Genomic DNA, 23438 nt, shown 5'->3' with positions numbered 1-23438 from the left:
AGCAGGGCTTGCCGAGGCCACTGTGGGTGATGGGGTGTGGTTCTCAGGCCAATAGATTTATGTTCCAGGGGCATTATGGCTGCCTCTGCTGTGTCATACTGGTCACCAGGGAAGGGGGGGAAGCTGGCAGTGACAGGCCTCACCCAGCTCCCATGCAGCCAGCAAGGCCAGTCTTACTCCTGCCATGCCCCACCAACAGCACACGTTTATATTCAGGCAGCTGGGGAACAGGAATAGATCTTGCCCCAGACTATAAGCCTTCCTGCTGAGAAAACAAGCAGGGCTCTCAGGCCTTGCCCTTTTCCACCTGCCTGCACCATCAGCTGTGGCTTCTGTGCTTTTATCTGCAAGTTGTATCTGCACTTCCTGTTTGCCCCCAGACTCTGCTCAGGAAAATTTGTACTCAGTTGAAAGTATTATGAAGTTCAGCTAGAAGCGTCTTTTAACTTATGCCCGCCCCTCCCTAATTCCACTGGCTACCTTCCCTAAGGACCCCCATGAGATAAGTCAGGGATGGCTTTCTCTGGTTTGAGCTGGGGACTGGGAGTGCCTACGGGGCGCTTCCCGCTCCTTCTTCTACTTTGATATTTCACTTGGCTGCCTAAATCCATTTTAACTTCAGATGAGGTTAAATTCTTCTCCTGTGATCTGGATTTTTAGGTTCCCCAGTGGGGATGTCTGTTCCGAGGCAGATGTTTCCCCCACTCACACCTTGGGAACTCACAGTTTTCCAGCTGTCTCATGGAGTTTGCAGTGTCAGGCTACTTCTTTCCAAGGGTCAGTAAATTGTTTTGGTTTTCCTGGTAGGTTCCTGAGGTGGTTCTTGGAGGAATAGTTCCCAGTGTGAGTCTCCACACACTGTTCTGTCTGTCCACATGGGAGCTACATGTTAGTTCTGTCTTGTATCCACCATTTTCTCCATGTTGGTAATTTAGATCTTTGTATTTCCTCTAGCTTTTAAAATTTTAGTAGTATAAAATTTTCTTTGCAGTATCATTTGAATTTTAAATGTGTTAATACATGTATTTAGAATCATGTCTGACACATAGTAAATACTTAATAAATGTTAATGGTGTTGTTAAAAGTTGTTGCTATTATTCTCATAAAAATCTCCAATGATTTATTTTAATATTAACTCTTAAACTAAGCTTTTATTCAGAATGTTGGGGCATGAGAACTAATTAGAAGAAGTATTCTAACTCAGTAGAGAGGTAGGGGTAAGGGTCTATATAACATTAACAAGCAGGGTCAGCTGATATTTAGCTAGTTTCAGGGTTAGTCTAAAACTACCAACAGAGTAAACAGACAACCTATAGAAAGGGAGAAAATATTTGCAAACTATGCATCTGACAAAGGTCTAATATCCAGAATCTATGAGGAACTTAAACAAATTTACAAGCCAAAAACAACCCCAAGCAAGAAAGTGGGCAAAGGACATGAACAGACACTTTTCAGAAGAAAAACAATCATGTAGCCAGCAAGCATATGAGAAAATGCTCAACATCGCACATCGTTAGAGAAATGCAAATCAAAACCACAATGAGATACCATCTTATGCCAGTCAGAATAGCTATTATTAAAAAGTCAGAAATTAAGAGATGCTGGTGAAGTTCTGGAGAAAAGGGAACATTTATACACTGCTGGTGGAAATGTCAACTGGTTCAGCCATTGTGGAAAGCAGTTTTGTGTTTTCTCAAAGAACTTGAAAAAGAATTATCATTCAACCCAGCAATCCCATTATTTAATATACACCCAAAGGAATATAAATCATTTTACCATAAAGACACATGCATGTTTATGTTAATTGCAGCACTATTCACAATAGCAAAGACATAAAATCAACCTAAATGCCCATCAATGATAGACTGGGTAAAGAAAATGTAGTATATATATACACCATGAAAAACTATACAGCCATAAAAAAGGATGAGATCATGTCCTTTGCAGGAACATGGATGGAGCTGGAGGCCATTATCCTTAGCAAACTAACGCATGAACAGAAAATCAAATACCACATGTTCTCACTTATAAGTGGAAGGTAGACATTGAGTACACACAGAAAAGCGAACAACAGATATTGGGGGTGTGCTTAAGGGTGGAGGGTGGAAGGAGGGTGAGGATCAGAATAATACGTATCACTGAGGTTGGTGGATCGCTTGAACCAACGGTTCGAAACCAGCCTGGACAACATGGTGAGACCCCCATCTCTACAAAAAAAATACAAAAATTAGCCGGGCTTGGTGGTGTGCTCCTGTAGTGCCAGATTCTTGCGAGGCTGAGATGGGAAGATCACTTGAGCCTGGGAGGTGGAGGTTGCAAGTGAGCCGAGATTGCACCACTGCACTCCAGCCTGGGCGACAGGGTAAGACCCTGTCTTAAAAAACCCTCCAAAACCCCAAAACCCGAAAAACAAACTACCAATCACTTACTATGCTTATTACCTGGGTGATGAAATAATTTGTACACCAAGCCCCCCTGACATGCAGTTTACCTATATGGCAAACCTGCACATGTACCCTTGAATATAAAATAAAAATAAAAATAAAAATAAAAATAAGTTTTCTGAGGAATTGTTTTTGCAGCTTAGTAGCCATTGATGGGGTGGTTCAGATTTAGCAAGAGAGGTGGATAGAAACAGTTGCTGGGTCTATGGTCATATGAGGGCCACTGTGGTACATTTTTAGTCTTTCTGGGACTCTTATAGATTATTTAGGATTATTTACAACATATTCTAATGTATTTGGGAGTGTATTTTATCATTTTAAATCAAGCCATAATCTTCCACTTTTTGGCTACAGCCCATTCCTAATGTGTTTCTCAGAATGTGTGCAAAGTGAAATATCTGGAAGTCAAATATTTACTTACATTTAATAAATAGATTTCCTTGCCAAGAGAGCTAAAATAAAATTCTGTTTAAACTTCACCTTTTATACACGGTTGTCAGTGATATAGTTTCCAACATTTTATATATACCTTTAATTTTTTCCCTTTTGAATTGATCAATTCAAGTGACTTAAATGCACTGAGCATCCAGCTGAGGTTAAAAATTTACTGTGTGCAACATAGCAAGTAATTTCGTACTTGCCTCCAATTTTACAATATTCTCTTTGCTGATAAGAGTGTTTTCACTTTTCTGTTGTTTACTTATAAAGTATTAAGGGCAAATAAGAATTCTAATAGTATAGGAACATTGCTGTACAGGCAGTGACATTAACAATGCCAAAACTGAACACTTGACTAGCGGAAAGGGTGTTGAGCTTCCATTCTTATAGCTAGCTTACCTTCAGAATTTCAAATTTAGAATAAAAGGCATATAATAAGCCCTTTAGGAGTTTTCATCTACACTATATATGTAAGTGTGTGTTGAGCATAAGTTGAAAATGTGAAAATTTAGGTCTGCCTATACTTAGAGGCAGATAGGTGGAAAACACTAAACTCTTAAGGCCATTAGGTGTTTAGTAATTTTCATGTATATTTACTTTTTAAAGCTAGAAATAAAGTTGTAGGCTTATAAAAATTACAGTAGAGAAAATTTTCTCAGTGATATATAATAATTTAGAACATTTATTAATTTTATTAATGCCCTTTCAGCATCTCTCAGTGTTGAACTTGAATTTATGAATTCTAGCTAATTTATGTATCTCTAGCACTGAATATAGCTAGTGTATGAAGTGATTAGTATTGGACTACAAATCACAGTTTCTGGCTATATAAGTAAACTTGGAGTTCTTCATTTTTTGTGGTATTAATCCGTGATTTAATATGAAGGAATTTATGTTCAAGAAAAATACAGATTTCTAACGGAGGAGTGATATACAGCAATGCACTGAGGCAGATGGTGGATGATAAGTGTGTATAGATTCCACCTGCTTTATGGAATGTAAAACTTGATTAGTGTGTAAAAAATTAATTTCAGAAAATGGTAAGGAATTGCCGGGAATCTGTGAGAGAAAATTCTAGATTTAACACTTTGATCAATCTCAGGAAAAACAGCTATTATATAATCTTAGGTTATATTTTCTATTTTAAAACAAATATGGCAAGCATAACACCTCCCTTTTTAAAATACACAATTTTTGCAATTTTTCAAGACTTATGGAAAGGATCAAGCTTGATACATGTTTATATTTAATATTTCTGAAACCCATTTTGGGCAGATTTCTATCTACTATAACAGTGATTATGAGCTTGGACCGCAGAGTGGCCACACTATCTATAACCGATTTCTTTCATTTGTCTTTGCCTGTTTTCTCAAATGTAGCATTGGATAAATCTAGTATCAGTCACATTGAGTTGTAAGGATAAGAGGTGATACTTTAAAGGTGCTTAAACGTGCCTAATATGTTGAAAGGGCTCACTAAATATTAGCCTTTCTCATTATTATTAATATATTGGAGTCTTCTTTATTTCTCATCAAAGGTGACCTTTTCATCTAAGTGCTATTTATAATTTAAATCTCTGTTGGGTCTTTGTTAGTTGTCTGTCATCCTCACACTTGCCCTTCTGTGTTTTCTTCTGTAATTCATGGGCTGGAAACAAGTTAACTGTATTTTCCTCACCCCCTTGCAAGCTGACTTTCATTAGAGGGTGGGAGGAAGGTAGAAAGGAAGCCATTGTGGTGTTTGAGGCAGCTTTGGTAGTGGCAGTTGAGGAGACTTTGCTGTGCTGCAGTGACTGTTGTTCCACAGTGTAGATGGCAGTGATGTTGGTGGTAGGACATTTAATAGGGATGGCTCTGCTCAGCAGCAGCCAGTGGTGGTTCCAGCACTGATAGTGGCTCCTGTGAGCTGTTGGGTCCGGCTCAGAGATGGTAGCTGCTTCCTGGTTTGCATTGTTTGCATGCAGTCATCCTTGGTTTGCATTGTTTCACCATTTGTTACCCTAGCCCTTCCAACATCTTTGTAACAGATTCCCTGAATTAAATTAAATGTTTCTGGAGAGGTTGCCCTTGAGAAGAGGGTGTTCATCAGTGAAATCAACAGCTATCATTTAATGTTAGATATGCAATAAGGAATTTTGCAGTCTAATAAATATAGCATGTATTCCCTATATATCTTTCTTACCTGAAAATAATTGTCTTTTGTTGTCAGTGTGTCCCAGTGACTTTTTCTGTCTCGTCTGCATTTAGGAAGTCAGTGGACACAGCTCATGCTTGGTGTCTAGTGGGAATTGTTGCTCCTCATGGGTAATATTGGACTTATGAAAACCGAGGGACTTACATTACCAAAAGCATGATGTGAAAAATATATTACATATATACTAATATTTCAATGATTTAAAGTCATCTACCCAATAGAAGCCACTATATTTCATTGATTCTAAGCTACCCCTTCCCCCCTTATATTTTAATCTCTCTGATACTGGATTGTGACTTAAAAACAATGGCATGTTGCAGTCATCTCATCCAGTGGCCAGTAGTTGATGTTATCTGCTTATGTACCAATATAAAAATCATAATATAGCTTAGAATAAAATTCCAGAGACACCAGAGAAGGTGTCTCTTTTGACAAGTTGAAGACTTTTGACAAGGAGATGCTAAATGGTTGTGGTGAGATAGAAGGGTGGGGGAAGTGGGAAATCACAGTAGTTTAACAACCCTTGGAAGCAGGAGTCTAAAGTAGACTGTGCCTAATTGCTGAGCTAGCTTGAGAGCCTAGCATCAATCTTTTAATTTTTTAATGAATTCATTTAAAAAAGCACTGCATCACTGATGTGCTTGGTGACACAGAAAATGAGATTCTCTGGAGAAATGTGGACACTGATGATTATATGTCAAAGAGTGAGAAGAATTACATTTGGATTTCTTCATGAATTTTAGAAATTGATTAAACCAACTTATTTTGCTTATGTTTTGTTTTTATGCCTGTGTCAGGGTGATAGATAATAAAAACCCATATCTAATTAAGTCTACAATTTTTTCTTTCAATAAGAATAAAATAAAAATTCTATAAAGTGTATCAGTTTAATTAGCAGTTTCTTTCCCTAATGGTTCATACAATAATGATGCACTTTATTGAAATGTTTTTTCTGTCTCTGTATAATTCTTTTTGCTAGGTGATATTTTTTCCCTTTTAAACTCTATGTGCTACTGTAGAATGGCTTTAAAATATCGCCCTTTCATTCAGTGTTCAATTTTTTTTGTCAGTTTTCCAATTTCCCTTGTAAAATTTATACCCTATAAACAAAGTTTATTCTATATGTGTAACTCTTTGCTATAGAAAGTGCTTTGGAAAATATTTACCAAAGGAATTCAAATATATTAAACATGGAAGACAAACAATTGCCATTAAAATTGGTGATAGGAGAACTTTTCCTACACTATGAAATACTGCATACTAGAGAGTACAGTAAACAAACAAACGAACAAAAAACCGTAAGGGTAATTGCAAAGATTGAACAAGTTGTGTTATAAATGTGGCCAAATTTTAATGTGTATTAAATATACTGATGCGTATTATAGAGTATTAGTGTCATCAAAGCTTCTTTTTTTGTTTACATTAAATGAGACAGGGAAATGTAATGAAGTTAATTTGGAAATTTTGTAAGAAATATGAAGGTGCCTTATCATATCATTACTTTTGTGATTTATATTTGCCAACTTGTTTTTTTTTTTTTTTTTTGAGATGGAGTCTTGCTCTGTTGCCCAGGCTGGAGTGCAATGGTGTGATCTCAGCTCACTGCAACCTCCATCTCCCAGGTTCAAGCGATTCTTATGTCTCAGACTCCCGAGTAGCTGGGATTATAGGTGTGTGCCACCATGCCCAGCTAATTTTTTTGTATTTTTAGTAGAGATTGGATTTCACCATATTGCCCAGACCAGTCTCGAACTCCTGACCTCAAGGTGATCTGCCCACCTCGGCCTCCAAAAGTGCTGGGATTAAAGACATGACCCACTGCACACAGCAAATATTTGCCAATTATTTTGAAAAGATTCCTAATTTATCTCATTATGCAAAAGAACTGGAAATGTGTGACTTGCCAGTTAATTATTGAAGAAAAAAATTGGACTGCATTTGAGTTCAAATGGGTCCAAGCCTTTATGTTTCAAGTTAATATTGCTGTTCGGTTAAAAATAACAGATGAGTTTTTTTTTAAATTTTTCAGTGTTACTCAGTGATAATAAGAAAACATTACCCTCTGAAGCAATAACAGTATAAAACATTTACGACCTTAAAATCATGTTTTATATGTAAAAGTATCTCAGTTTAAGAAGTCTCCTGGCCAGGCGTAGTGGCTCACACCTGTAATCCCAGCACTTTGGGAGGCCGAGGCTGACGGATCACCTGAGGTCAGGAGTTCAAGGCCAGCCTAGCCAACATGGCGAAACCCCATCTCTACTGAAGAATACAAAAATTAGCCAGGTGTGGTGGCGGGCACCTATAATCCCAGCTACTCAGGAGGCTGAGACAGGAGAATTGCATGAACGCGGGAGGTGGAGGTTGCAGTGAGCTGGGACCGTGCCAGTGCACTCCAGCCTTGGCAACAGAGCGAGACTCTGTCTCAGAAAAAAAAAAGAAGTCTCCTGGTTACATGCAAGGTATTAGCTAATTATGACTTGATATAATTATATTTAGACTGTTGATTGGTCATTGTTTTTCATTTAGTGGTCGAGAGCGTCTAGCAAAATGCTGACTGGCATATGCAGATACTGAATTTACATCTTCATATATTCATGTCTCTCGATATTCAGAACTCAGTTAAATTTATCCAGGAAGATAAGGTCATAAATAGAATACCAAATGTGGCTTTGCTTCTTTTACAGTTAGAGAGCTTTGTTAATATCCTCATTTTCTTTATTTGTACTAGCATTTCCAAATAGAATTTGTTTCACAAGGAAGTATCAATGTATAGTGTCTCTGTCAGGCCTTGCATTAGTCCTAGTTTCTCATAGTTGATTTTCAATGACTTTTCAAATTTGGTATACTTTCTATTATATCACAACTTATTTTCCCAACCGTCTAATGGAGACTTGTTAAGGTAGGTTAACCTCATTTTTGTTTTTGAGTTTAATATTACAAATTTTGTTGAAATTTTTATTTTGAAGTAGTTCAAACAAAAAGATTGCAAAAATAGTATGAAGAATTCATATGTACTTTTCACTCAGCATTCCCCCATGTTAACCTCATAAATAACCACAGTAATATTGATAAATATCAGGACATTAGCATGGATACAATACTATTAACTGCTCTATTCACTTAATTCCATTTTCATTAATTGCCCCACCAATGTCCTTTCTTTGGACTGAGATTCTATCCAGAGTCTTCATTTATTGTTCTTTCTCCTAAGTTTCCTTTGTTCTGGGGAAGACAATTCCTTGTCCTTTTTGTCTGTCATAGTCACCACATTTGGTCAGCTCTTTTGTAGACTGCTCCTCAAATTGGGTTTGTTTGATGTTTCCTCGTGATTAAACTCAAGTTATGTCTTTTTGGCAAGAATATTGTCGAAGTGATAGAGTGTCCATTTCAGTGCTTCATATGAGATGACATGGTGTTGTGCCCAGCTTACTTATTTTCACTCTTCTGTTATGAGTATGTACCCCACTGCTAAGAATGCCAGCTTTTTGCCTTCGTACATCTAATTATATTTGTTTTTCAAGATTTGCCTTTTTAAAATGGTTTTCTCTATTTGCTCTACTTCATTTGATCTCTCACTTCTTTGCCTTCCATTTGCCATAATACTCAGTAAAACCTTGTCATACTTATGGCTTGAAAGTCTATGTTATGTTGTGGGAGCCTCACCCACTGTTGCTCCCAGGAGACCTCTTTGGTTTATTCCCTTGGGACATTGAGACTTTTGTACCAATTTATTTTGTCCAAACATGCTCTCAATAATCATATGGGTTCAGTACTACCAAAGTTTGACACTTAATTATTATTTTATTTATTGAAAGTTAATTTTATCTTCTAATTAGATGGTATCTTCTTGCCATCATGGACAATTCTACGGATTTTTTTTTTTTTTGATTACTTGGAGAGAGAAACAAGTATTTTTAATAGTATGTTGATTTAATCTGTTAAATCTATTTAATAGTATGTTGATATAGACTGTTAATCTTTAGATTTTTTTCAATAATTTAAGGTGAAGAGGGGAGGAAAAGATTGGGTACAACTGTGCTTAGGGAATAATTTAAAAGTGATTTCTAGAAGAAAGTATACTTAGTTTTCTTGTTCATGTATTCTTTCTTATCTCTAGCATTAGTGCTGAAAGTAACTGTTGGTATAGAAGTGAAAATTGTCAAAAAAAAGTGATTAATAACCTCAAAGCTGAAAGGAGATTACTAATTCAGAAAATGACAGTTGTAAAATAGAAATCCGATATTAGTTTATAGTTATCAGTTTTATACAGAAAATGATAATAGTGATAAGAATAGCTCTTCTTTATAGCCTTAATGACTCTGCCATTGAATTACTTCAAATTGTGATGACGTTTTCTTCCTAAGAGCTGATTAATTTAATGTGTTCACGTTTTTGTTCCAATAATGGTCCTAAGATTACAGGTGGAATACTGGGACACAAAAATAATATAATATTTTGTCAGAGACTACCAAACTCATTAGATGCAGAGACAAAGCCACAACTGGGTTTCTGGTTGGGTGGATTTACCCCCTCCTACCTTTCCCCATTAGACTGAATTTTAACAAACCAGATAGGCTTTCTCAGGTATGGAGATTTCGAATATGCTGTTAGAATCAGACAGCATGAGCTAACATATTTTAGAAATATACTTGACTTCATTTTAAAAAGAGAACATTTATGTTTTCTCACTATTTCACGTGTAATGCAATATAAATAAAGCCCTATCCGAGTTTCATGTTTGTGGGGAAACTAGCATTACTGCAGATTAGTGACAGGGCAGAGAAATGACCTTATTATCTCTGTAATGGCAATAGTGTGCTTCACAGGGGAGCTTGTGTTGTTAAGAGTGAGTTGTTATTTTCTTGCAGATGCTTTCTGCACAAGTTATTAATATATTAAATCAGAAGGATTGGAAAGTGCTGTCTAGGGACTTAGGAATATAATTTATAAGTTTCAGTATTCACCTTTACTTGAAATATCATGTAAATCTGATTTTGTAGATGTATACACAAGCATAAACATGGTTTCACATGTCAATTTCTTTGCATATACCTTTTCTTTCTTTATGGAATATCCTATTTTTCCTGTGTCAAGTGCCTCTGTCTCTAAGACCCACAGCAGTTGTATCCTCCGTGATGAAACCTTCTATCCCTGTAACCAAGTTGTTGCTTCCCTTTAGATTCCCAGAGCGGTTTGTTCCCATTGCTATATTATGTTTTTATTTGTTGGCTGATAAATCTCTTTCCAACTTTGTAACTCACAGTCGAGTGTGTGCTTCTCAATGGCAGTTCAGTTTTTCAGTTCATATTCCAGTAGCTTGCATGATGCCTGCATATATTGAATATGCAGCAACTATTAAATGAAAAATGTATATTAAACTTGGTATAATTAATATATATATATATTATTTAGACACCTCACCTCTTCCAAAAATGTGTTTAAGATGGATTATAAGCAATATAGCAAATTAGAAGAAAACTGAAAGAAAAAAGTAGGATGGGAAATAGAATGGGGCCAAGGATGAGCAAATTCACACCATGAATCTCTAAGTGAATGTGTAGTGTGAATGAGAATATGCATTAAAAAAATCTATCCTGTTTGATAATTGCATTTTTACAATTTTGGCCTTGAAAAGATTTCTCGTTTTTCTGAGTTGTTCATTTTGTCACTATTTATCTGATGCTGAAGTGTTTATCTGAGGAATGCTTATTAGTTCTAAGATTCTAATGTAATCAGCATATGGTGAAATGGAGTGGCATCAGTTCATCCCACTTCTGTGAAAATAGGAATCTGTAATATGACTGTGTGTGGTGCTCTTTAGCTTCTGAAGATTTGTGCTCTAACTCCTGTCACCTGCTCTCTTTTACAAAGCACATAGCCGTGGGGTAGGAATGCAAGAAAGCTAACTTGAAATAACAATCTTTTCCTGGAATAAATATGTTTTAAATTAAATTTGACTAAGAAGTACCTATGAATTCTAGCTTGCTCTCCAGGTGACTTGTTTGCCAAATTTAAATAAATGGACATATTTAAATGAATTCTTATTCTGTTCTCAGTATAACATTTAAGCAAATCTAAGAAGAGGTTTTTTTTTTTTCTTATTCTCAGTATGGTGTTTTTAAAATAGAGAATAAAACTTGGTTTGTTTTGTTGTTCCTTAGTTAATTGTTAAAATAATGAGGCCTTGTTATTTGGGGTAATTTATTTAAGACAATAGAGCAATTAATCGCTCACTGGCAACCTGACAAAGGAAGTGGGCCAAGATGCCAACCCATTTCTTGTGGTCTGCCAGCCCTTAAGAGTCGTGTGTTCCAGGGATTTGCTAATCGCCAGCTGGCAACTGATTTACAAGGCGGGAAAGACAGGACTCTTGAATCATGGCCACTTACGAGTAAGATGCAGTGTGTACTGGCTTTAAGCCTTGTCTACTGGCATTCAGATGTTGCTGCCAGGGGAGAGACTTGATGATGACGAGGAGCCTATGTGCTATCTTTGGTGTGTTTGTCTGATGTCATCAGCATTGTTCTTGACCCTCACTTTGGTTTAACAATTAAGACCTGCTAAGTAGAATATACTACTCCAGTGATAATGTGTGTCTCCCTGTCTGTTTATTTGTCTACCTGCCTGTCCATTCATCTATCCATCTGTCCATTCATCCATCCATCCATCCATCCATCCATCCATCCATCCATCCATCCGTCTATCCATCTGTCCATGCAATGAATACCGGGGTTAAGCCATCAATGAATGGGCTGGAATTAACCTCTGAAAGCACTGTTTACAATTGGGGCTGGCAATCTTTTTCTGTAAACGAACAGATAATACATATTTTAGGTTTGTGGACCATACTGTCTCTGTTGGAACTAGTCAGCTCTGCTGTTGTAGGGTAGAAACAGCTGTAGACACTGTGTAAATCAATGGCATGGTTGTGAGCCAATGAAATGCTGTTTCCAAAAAAATCAGCTTGCAGCTATAGTTAGCCCACCCCTCAATTAGACAGTGGAAGTATCTGACTCAACATAGTTTGGGAGCTACACAAAAACTTTTAAAGAAGTGCTTTAATACTTATAAGTTTTCTAACACTGCTTTATGTTCCAGGTTTGTTAGCTTAATTATTGTCTGTTTCGGGATTTATCTAAAAAACGTAATTTTATAGATTTTACTGTTTTCTTTTTTATTTAAGTATATTAATCATTTAAATGATATTCACCTCTTTCTGACACTGGTTATATAAATGTCATTGGATTGGAAATCTATAAAAAAACAAGGAATAAAATTCACCGCTGTATCACCCATAAAGCACCATTACATTTAATAGTTTTTACTTATAAACATGATTTTAAAAACTACTTTGACGTGGAAGTATGGTCAAGATACATTGATGAGTGAAAAAAATGCAGATTGTAGAAGAGTTCTGAACAGTATATATGATGTGATTCTATTTGTGAAAAGAAAAAAGATTATGTATGTGTACACTAGCATATGGTAAATATCTGAGTAGATATGGAATCAGTTCTTAGTTTTCAAGCAAATGAAATCAACTCTCCAGTATAAGCAGAAGAAATTTATTGAAGGTTAAATAAATAACTCGCAGATTTCTGGAATCCCCAAGAATCAGGTTTAGAGGCCATATATTTAGAAGCAATACCCCAAAAACTGGTTCTGCAAAGAGGCCCTGGCAACTGTCAGTCTGAATCCGTGATACCACTAAGCCTAGATGCTGGATTTGCCTCCATTGTTACCAGTATTCCAGAATGAATTCTAGACAGTTACTGCTCTTCTGTGTCATCAGCTTCCAATTCAGAGTCTGCTGTGGATGCATTGGATTGCCAGAGCCCATGTTTTGTGCCCTGGCTGCAGAGGAACCTTAGCGGGGAGGCATATGGAATTCACTTCTGTAGTGGACAAAGGGCCCTGCCTCCTAAGGTAGAGGATTTACCAAATGTAGGAAGAGGATTCAGAATCTTGGATGCCAGAAAGAATGAGAGCTGTCTACAGCAGACACCTGGGAAATTGTTAGCATTGGTTACTTCTGGATGGTGGAGTTGGAAGGGCTAACTGGGAGCCTTCCAGAGGGAGGCTTTTACTTTAATTTTACTCTTCTGTCCTTTTTGAATATATATATAAAATAAAAAAGTCCATGGGGAAAATGAACAAAAGGGAACAACAGTTTTTTCCAGCATTTCCACTGATAGTATTTTCACATAAGAACTCAAGAATGGCTAGGCGCGGTGGCTCACATCTGTAATCCCAGCATTTTGGGAGCCTTGGGGGTGGATCACCTGAGGTCAGGAGTTCGAGATCAGCCTGGACAACATGGTGAAACCCTGTCTCTACTAAAAATACAAACATTAGCAGAGTGTGGTGGTGCATGCCTGTAATCCCAGCTACTTGGGAGTCTGAGAATCACTTGAACCCAGGAGGCAGAGGTTGCAGTGAGCTAAGATTGCGCCACTCCACTCCAGCCTGGGCGACAGAGTGAGACTCTGTCTCAAAAAAAAAAAAAAAAAAAGCCCGGGTGCGGTGACTCACGCCTGTAATCCCAGCACTTCGGGAGGCCGAGGTGGGTGGATCATTTGAGGTCAGGAGTTCAAGACCAGCCTGGCCAACACAGTGAAACCCCATCTCTACTAAAAATACAAAAATTAGCCTGGGGGTAGTGGTGTGCACCTGTAATCCCAGCTACTTGGGAGGCTGAGGCAGGATAATCACTTGAGCGTGGGAGGCAGAGGTTGCAGATCACGCCAGCATACTCCAGTCTGGGTGACAGAGTGAGATCCTGTCTCAGACAAACAAACAAACAAAAACAAAACAAAAAACTAAAAAAACCTTCTCAGCATAACTGTGCAGTTTCATCAACTTCATACTCAATTTTATTTTGAAATTCCATTTATAATTTTCTCCCAGATTCAGTCATCTCTATATTGCATGTACTTGGTTGGGCAGAGAAGTCATAAAATGGTTTTCTCTCAGATACCAGTGGCTTCTTTTTGGCTTGGTAGAGCTGATTTAGTTTATCTTTTTAAGGTCTGCAGTATTCAGTTTTGAAAATTAAGGTGTTGTCAGCGGCTGTGATTGATGAAGTGTTCATAGATATAAGGTGAAAAACTACAATCTACTTTAAAATTTGACCCTATTATTTTTTCCCCAAACCCCCATAAATTTGCTACTTTTTAGAAAATTGATCTGAGAACTTAATTCAACTTAATAAAGTTTTATCACAGGTAATAACAATTTTTAAGAACAATTTTAGATTTACAGAAAAAGTATGAACATAGTACAGAGTTCTTAGATACCACACACCCTGTTTGCCCTATTATTAACATCTTACATACATGTAGGATACAATTATTATAGTTAATAGACCAATATTGATACATTCTTGCTGACTAAAGTTCCTTCTTTATTAAGATTTTTTTAGTTTCTAAAGTTTATTTTTTTGTTCCAAGATAGCTGCTGTATTTTATACATTTATATTGCATTTATTCATCTGTGCAGTAATGTCATAGAGTCATATTGTAAATGCTGTTTCTGTTTTAAGTAATATAGAATTTAGAGAAACAATAAATAAAGTAAAGCTTTGCTACAATGAGCTTCATAAATTATTTTATGCACAAGTGTCACCTCAGAAAAAATAACTGTTTTTTTTTTTTTTTTTTTTCCTGTTCTGTATTTAGCGGAACAGGTTCCTATAGAACCATACAACATCCCATTGTCCCAGGCCGAAGTCATACAGGAAGGGAGTGATGTTACTCTTGTTGCCTGGGGCACTCAGGTGAGTAGCATTGATCCCAACTGTTAAAACCTATGTTGTGTTTGGAAGCTCTCATTTTAAATCCTGATACATGAAAAATTGAAGACAATGTTTTCTTTATATTTCAGATTAAATCTGGTGCTACTGATGCTAATTTCTTTTTTCCCTCAACTTTATTGATGTGTAATTGACAAATGAAATTATATATATTCAAGGTATATATGTGATGATTTGATATATGCATACCTTGTGAAATGATTACCATAATCAAATTAATTAATGGATCCATCACCACACATAGTTACTATTTTGTGTGTGGGGGTGGGGGTGAGGACACTTCAGATCTATTGTTTGCGTTAGTCACTGTGCTGTATATTAGATCCTGAGAACTTCCTCATCTTATAACTGAAAGTCTGTGGTACTGATTTCTGAGTGAAGGTGAGATGTCTGTATATATTAAAATGTATACACATGTGGTGGCCATAAATATGTTACAATGATGTATTAATTAAAAACACATTTCTTTTGAAATATGTGTATACCCACATTACTTTTGCTGCAAATGGCTATAATCTTTTTCATTACATTTCCTGCCATCTCTCATGATTACTTTGCTGGCCATGTGTACCCATCCACTGGTCCAGACTTTTTTTCCAGTGACCCTCTCTACTGATCCACTTCATTTTCCCCCAGGCTTGTTGTCACTTTGCTCTACCTCCCAACTTTTTCTCTGGCCATGAACTCCTATCTCTTCCACTTTTCTTCTCTCTCCTTCTTTTAAAGATATGGTCAGTTTTTATTTTTCTGCATAAAGGAAATCCTTATTTTAGGAAATTTAGGGCAACACAATATAAAGAAGATAACAAAAATGGTTTTCAATATCAAAAGCTCCTACTCTCCTCTCCGTTTGATTTTTGGCATGGAGAGCTGCAGTCCTCATGGTTTCTCACCTTTAGTGGGGTAACTCTGCTGCTTGGTGAGTTGTATCCCATTGACAGTGTCCTTGGTGGGTGTGGCAAACCTCTTTGCTGTCCTTCTGTCCACTTTTTAATCCACATCTCTGTTACTGTCAGCTCATGACCTTACCTCTCTTTTTAATGGGTAAGTTAGGGTGTATTAGGTATTAACTCACATAGCTTGCTCTTCCTTTTGCTTCAGATTCTTTCCTTCTTCCCTTTGTCTTGAAGAAGAGGTGTCTGGTTTACATAACAACCTCTGCAAATCGCTTTCAGACTGTGTTCCATTTTACCTTCCTTCTCCAAGACTGTAGTCTATTAGCTAGTCTCTCTCTCTCCCTGCATCTTCAGTTTTCCATTTCTTGTTGCTCTTATTTAAAAAGTATGTCTCTCTTCACTATTTAAATAATTCCTTTCCCCTTAAATCCCATTACACCTCCCTCCTTTTAACACTGAACTTGAACAACTGTTTTCTATTGTCTATATTTAATTTCTTAACATCGTTATATTCTTGTACCTGTGAGTTCCATTCCCACTAATTTACTGTTTTTGTCAACATTACTGATCTTCTAGTTGTTTAAATTCAGCTCTTATTCCTGCTATGGTATATGATACTGGCTGCTATCCCTGTGAAATCTTCCTCTTAAGCTTCTGCAGTACACTGTCTCCTGGTTTTCTTTCTAGCTCTTTAACTGTTCTTTTTATCTCCTTTTTTTCTTTCCTTCCCTCCTTTTTCCCTCCCTCCCTCACTCCTTCCCTCTCTTTCTTCCTTCCTTTCCTCTTGGGCCATTTTTTCCTTAAATGTTAGTGATTTTTGCCCTTTACTTCTCCCTCTACATGCTTTCTACCTATTCGTTTGACTTCATTTACCTTCTGTGTGCCATCTTTGTAATCAGTGTCTGTGGTACTGACTTCTCTCTCTAAGCACCTCTTTCTGTTTTCTAGATATCTGTACTTAACTATTTTTGCAGAATATGGGATTCAACATATTTAAAACAAATTTATGAATTCTTCATGCAGATCAATTCCTGAGACTTTAAATACTATCTCTAATAGTGATGTCAGCATTCAACTAGTTTTTGAAGCTGGAACCTTTGTAGTCATTCTCTGCATATTTTTCTCTTTGTTTCAGGTTCATGTGATCCGGGAGGTAGCGTCCATGGCAAAAGAAAAGCTTGGAGTATCTTGTGAAATCATTGATCTGAGGACTATAATACCTTGGGATGTGGACACAGTTTGTAAGGTATGAATATAATGGTGATAGAATGTCATTTCCCTGAAACCTTTGGTCAAATATGTTGTATATTTGCAAATCATTCTTTTGAAATTGTGAGCTACGTGAGCATTTTCAATTGATTTAAAAGTTTTAAATTTGCAGCATGAAAGAAAGTTGTATAAACAGCTTCATGCTCAAGGAAACAAATCGCTATAGAATTTATTTTTCCTCCTGTAGTTTTTTCTGTTTAAAATACTACAAAACGGGGTCCTTTATGCAGTCACCTTGGGTTAAGTTGTGTGAGTCATGGAGGATATCAAGGATGCCGAAGGCACCTGTGTTTTTGACTTCTTATTAGTTATGGTTCAATTAGCTAGGTTTAATTTCGTCAGGTAGATTAAGTGATTTGGCTGAATTTTCGTTTATCTTCTCTCCAAAAGTTATGGGGATGGATTTTTTTTTTTTTAAATAACTCTGTATATAGTCTTAATACTGTGGGTTACAGTCTAAGGGTTGTGTGGAGATTCTGGCTGCTCTAACGTACAGTTTCTATCTAAGTAGTCTCATGACCTTTGGCCTGATTACATTGGTCTTCTTTTTACTATTAAGATTTACATAGCCAGTTCCCTCTTAAGAATATAGTTTAGTTCTCATTTACCTCTTTATATCCAGTGTCTTTCACACCAATGTCAAGATAATTTAAGAAGCATCTATTTTCATATTGATACAAAGAGGGTTAAGCACTCTTTTTGTAATAGTCTTATCAATTAAGACTAGCTACATGTATTGTAAATTATATGTACCTAGTCTTAATAGATAAGTACAATAGATATATGTACAATTAATAGATACATGTACAATTACATGTAAAATTGTGGGAAACAATGACATGTATTATTTTTTCTTGATTTACTGCTATAGTCATAAGACATAGGGCATTTTATATTTACTACTTTTAAGAGCTTTGGCATTCTCATAGCTTTTACAGGCTATTTCTTGGGTTAGTTACATGAAAATAACGTGCAGATATTTTAGTACAGATACTACTGCTGTAAAAGTGTAGCCTGGGATGTTTTTAGGTGAAAAGTGTTTTATAATTTAGTAGAAGATGTAAGATTTGTTATAGTAACAAAGTTCTGAAGACTCACTTGACACCATCTAAACACTTGACATGCTTACAAATGGTTTCAACAATATCCTGAGCCATTCTATTTGTAGTTGCTGTAATTAAGAGCAATATTTCAGACTGAGTTATTCATAGCTTCATGAAAATAATTTAATGCTTTTTGCAGGCATTTTCAAATCAAGTCAGATACCGGGTTTTCTTTCAAATAGCCAAATGTTCCAAATTATAGTTAAACTAGAGTTGGCTTCTTGTTTGTAACATGTATCCACCACTTATCCTGGGGTTTGTATTTTTAGTGTAGATGGTGGTTTTACATGGGGATATGATGTTTTGTCCTGGTGCAGTGTGGTGGGCATTTACATATGGTCAGAGCAAGCACTTTTAGGACTTTATTTACATATATGTATATAACCTTAACATTCAAAAAGCATTTTTGTAGCAGCTTATGGTAAATAGCACATGTATACTAATACTTCATTTTGGCAACCGTGGAAGCAAAGAGAGGAGAGGTAGGGGAAGAAAGAAGGGTGAAGTTGTTTATATTTACATCGATATCGGTTTGCTTTTGCATCACTGTATTAAATCTACTGGTTGCATCTTTATCTTATCCTAGAATGCAGATCCATTTTCCTTAGGGCTCTATCCTACTGGGAAAGATGAAAAAGGAGACAAGCGATCTCTACTGAATGAGAAAGTGATGCATCAGACCTCTGACTTATTAGCATCATTATTTTGTTTTGTTTTGGGATGCTTTCATCCGGTTGTGACAGTGAAAGCCAGCTTCTTGATTGCTTTGGATCTATTGGAGACTTTCTTCATTGCTGATGATGGTACCTCTCCTGTTTTCTTTTGATGTATCAAAAGAGGTAAAATTTTGGTACTTAGCTTTTTCCTCCTAGGATTTAGAGATGATTTTAAAGAAGAGGGCCCTATAACCAAATATTTATATTGAAAATGAGGGTTTTTTTCCCCCCAGAGTGAAGCTTTTTAAATTCATCTTGATAAATTCTATAGTAACCAAAATTTGTGTTATAATCTCTTTTAGTTAGGTGTGTTTTATCAGTTGTTTTTGTCTTATGACTCATTAGATCCTTCAGTTTTATTATTATGTGTCAGCTAAACCCCAATATATATCTTTTGGAATGCCTAATCGAGAAAAGAAAGCATATTAAAAGCAAAAATGATTTGTTGAACACATATATTAACATACTCTACACACTAAAATGACTCTGGGACACTTGAGGAATTCATACTTCTTGCTTAATCCTTGATGCATGGTTTGGAAGTTATAAAACAACATAAGTAGTTACTCAGGGATAGAGAAAGGAGCAGAGTCTTTGATTGTTGCTCAAGGGAGTTATAAAATTAGAGACTTAAATGGGCCTAGAAACCACAGTTAGTTTTTCTACTCAATGCTGACCCTGATATTAAAAAGCTAAGCTGGAGACTTCTGAAAAGCACAGTAGAAAATTCTTGAGTTTAGAGGTGCTTAAGAGACAGATACCTACCCTGTGCCATGGGTGTGTGTGTGTGTGTGTGTGTGTGTGTGTGTGTGTGTGGAAGTGGATTGGCTTAAGAGAATCAGCTGTGTGAGTTCAAAGCCCTGAAATGAATGGCACATTGAAACTGATGGCCTATAACTGCTTTTTAGTTGGCTACACTTGCTATTTGGTCTCAACCAGGTGTGTAGAATCCAGATGTATAGAACTCATTTTGTGGGGCTGTAGTGACAAAATTGAAATTTTGAGGGGATTTAGACACATACTTTAACTTTCTCTCAAAATATTTGCCAAATTCTAAAGGTGTAAATGGTGAAAGGTAAGTAGAAAATATCTGGAAAGTGAAGCTATCACTTGATAATGAAGTGACAAAGACCAATCATACTCTCAACTGAAAGCCATGGAGAGTTAGGTCTTACAATTAGAGGCAAACCAGATGTAGACCAGGTCATCTCAAACCCACAAGACAGCCTCTACCCCTTTGAGTTTTTTACTGAATTATGTACTTTTACTCTATCTGCCCAGCAGAACAAGGAGTCAATCCTCTCATTATCTGGAACTTCTATAAACCAGCATTCAATAAAAAACTATTAAGTAGATGAAGAGACAGGAGTATTTGATCAATAACAAAGAGGAAACAAATAATAAAAAGCAGAAACACAGCTGATCCAGATATTGGAGTTAGCAGACAAGGACGTCTTGATTGTTATGCTTAGGAACACAGAGAAAATAAGGAACAAAAGAGGTAAGAGGGTAGAGAATTACCTAGAAAATTGGGTGTGTGCGTGTGTACATGTACGTATATGGATCAAGTAAACTTTGTGGAGCCATCAAAAAAATATGTATCTGACAATAAGAACTCAATGAATAGGCTTATAACATATTGGACTCAGTAGATGATAGCAATAATGAACTGGAAGGCTAGTTAATAGAAAATGTCCACATTGAAGCACAAGTCAGAAAAGAGGATAAAGCACATTTGGGATCTGGTCAAAAGATGTCTTATATACAATTTGAATTTCAGAAAAAGAAAAGAGAGAAAATCAGCAACAATATCTAAAAAAAAAATTTCTCATGAAAGTTTCAGAACATCATTACACAAGCTTTGTTAACGTTTAAGAAGATTATATTCAAAGAAAACCACACCTGGTATGCATAATGGCATGACATCTTCAATTGCTGACTATGCTAGCCTACAATTCTATACTTAGTGAAAATATCTTTTTAAAATTAAGATAAAAAAATAGTTTAGGCAAACAGAAATTGAGAGAATTTATCACTAGCAGGCTCTCACTAAAAGAAGGTACTGCAAGGGAGCTCCCTTTGGCAGAAGGAAAATGATCCTAAAAGAAAATATGGAAGAGAGCATACACTGTAGCTCAGGATTGATTGTCCAAAACAGTACTGATAATTTTCTGTGAAAGTTTTAAGTTTAGTGAAGTTGAAGTTAAATATATGGAATTGAAATGTAAGACAATAAAAACACAAAAGCCAGGGGGTCTTACATGGAGTTAAAATATTCTGTTGTTCTAGGATTATCATGAAGTGTAATGTTCTAATTAGGTTTTAATTAAGGATACAAATTTTAATCTCCAGTGTAACAACTGAAATAACAGCGAAAGAATGCATAGCTAGCAAGTTAATAAGAGAACTATAAATTAATAAAAATATTTGGTTAATCCAAAATAAAGAAATAAGTATAAAAAATGGATGGGTCAATAGATAACAGATGATAAGATGATATAAACCCAAATATAGAAGTAATTAAATACAAAAAGATTAAATAAACCTAGTAAAAGTCTAAAGATCCTCAGACTTCATGAAAAACAACTACCACCACCACATGTAGCTTAAAAAAAGACATACTTTAAATGTAAGGACATCAAAATGTTGAAAATGAAAGGATGGAAAAAGAAAGTTGGTGTAGATATACCAATTTCAAATAAAGCATTAGGGCAAAAAGGACTACTAGAAATGAAGAAGAACATTTCACAATGCCAAAGGGACCAGTCCACCATGAAAATATAATAATCCTAAGTCTGTTTCATCCTTAATAACATAGTTTGAAAATAAATAAAGCAATAGACCAAAGAAAACAGAAGAGGTATGAACACGTTCACAGTTACAGCAGGAGACTTTAAGACATCCCTCTTAAATCTTACTTAATCAAACAGACAAAATCTTGTTAAGTGTATAGAAGATCTGAACAAAACAATTTGTAAAGTTGTCCTAATTGCGCACCAAACTATCAATAGAATATGTAGCATTTGTCAAAATTGGCCAAATGCTGGGGCATAAATAATAACCTTAAAAAATTCCAAAAGCTTGGAATCATTGAGATTATGTTCTCTAACAATAGTGGAATTCAGTTAGAAATCAAGTGAAAGAAAAGGACAACTAGAAAAGCCTCAACTTTCTATGAATTAAATACCTTGCTTCTAAATAACCATGGATTACAGAAGAAACTCAAAAATTAGAGAAGAGACTGAACTGAATGATTAAGGTACATTATATCAAAAGTTTCAAGAACCAGCTTAAGCCATGCTCAGAGGAGACTTTATACCTGTAAATATATAAATTTAGGAAATAGGAATAAGAATTAAAAAAATTAATGATCTGAATTTCCATCTCCAGAAAGAAAATCAAACCTAGAAAAAGTGGAAGAAATGAAGTAATCAAGAGCAGAAATTACTGAAATTGAGTCTGTAGAGAAATTTAATAAAGTAAAATTTAGATCTTCGGTTTACAGGCATGAGCTACTGCGCCTGGCGTAAAATTTAGATCTTTGAAGAGATTAATGTAATTGATAAACTTTTAACTAATGGAAAAACTAGGGTGCAAACAAATGACAAATGTTTGTTTGTATGATGAAGAGCTCACAGACGGTGGTAAGATAAAGAGGATGTTATGAATAATTTTACAAATAAGTTTTGAGTAAAGTTGACAATTTCCTGGAAAAATGTAAGTCATTCAACATTGATACAAGAGGAATTAGAAAATCTGAAGAGTCATGATCTGTTAAAAAATTAAATGTAATGTTATTACCTCTCATACAGAGAAAACCCCAGGCCCAAATGGCTTTATTCGTGAATTCTTTAAAATATAGTCCTTGTGCAAACCCTTACGGAGAGTGGAATCAAAGAGAAAACTTTCAAATTCTTTTTATAAGGCCCGCATAATCTTAATCTCAAACCTATTTAGGACAGTATAAGAAAGGAAAATTATAGACAACTTTTAAAATAAATGTAGATCACATAGATAATGTTCATAAATATTCACAAAGCGGTTGATACAATTCCTCATATTAACAGAAAAGAGGAAAGAAAACCTGATTACCCTGATAATGCAAGAGAAGTATTTATTAAAATTCAATATTTATTCATGATTAAAATTTCATAGCAACCTAGAAATGGAAGGTAATTATCTTACTCTGGCAAAGAGTAGTTGCAAAATGCCTGCAGCAAAAATTATGATTCCTGGTGAAATTTTGACAGCTTTCCTCTTGATGTTGGGACAAGCTAGGGAAAAATTTACTGATACGTATGTCAGAACTTTATACAGAAAATCACAAAATATTATTCAGGAAAATTAAAGGCCCATAAAATGAAGCATATAGCATGTTAGTGGATTGTAAGGCCAAGAAGAGCCAGAGCAATCTTGAAGAAGAACAAAACTGGGAAACTTCATTATCAAATGTTGAGATGTGTTATTAGGGCTGTAGTAATTATAACATTATATAGGTATAAAAATACACAAATAGACCAATGGAATAAAATAAGAGTCCAGAAACAGACCTGCTGGTTATCAGA

At 35.8% G+C, this 23438-nt stretch overlaps 1 protein-coding gene across 8 annotated transcripts in view; it reads left to right on the top strand.

The window, feature by feature from the left end:
* The window catches only part of LOC105495599 (branched chain keto acid dehydrogenase E1 subunit beta), a 267316-nt gene that overhangs the window by 77997 nt on the left and 165881 nt on the right, over positions 1-23438 (top strand). For all 8 annotated transcript variants that reach the window (XM_071096811.1, XM_071096812.1, XM_071096814.1 and 5 more), the window contains exons 7-8: positions 14756-14853; positions 16921-17031. In XM_071096811.1, coding sequence (XP_070952912.1) covers positions 14756-14853; positions 16921-17031 — 209 coding nt within the window. The remainder of the gene's footprint in view (positions 1-14755; positions 14854-16920; positions 17032-23438) is intronic.

Source organism: Macaca nemestrina, chromosome 5 (genome assembly GCF_043159975.1).
Source record: "Macaca nemestrina isolate mMacNem1 chromosome 5, mMacNem.hap1, whole genome shotgun sequence".
NCBI lineage: Eukaryota > Metazoa > Chordata > Mammalia > Primates > Cercopithecidae > Macaca > Macaca nemestrina.
The sequence above is the reverse complement of the archived record's forward strand: the minus strand, read 5'-3'. Positions and strand labels throughout refer to the sequence as shown.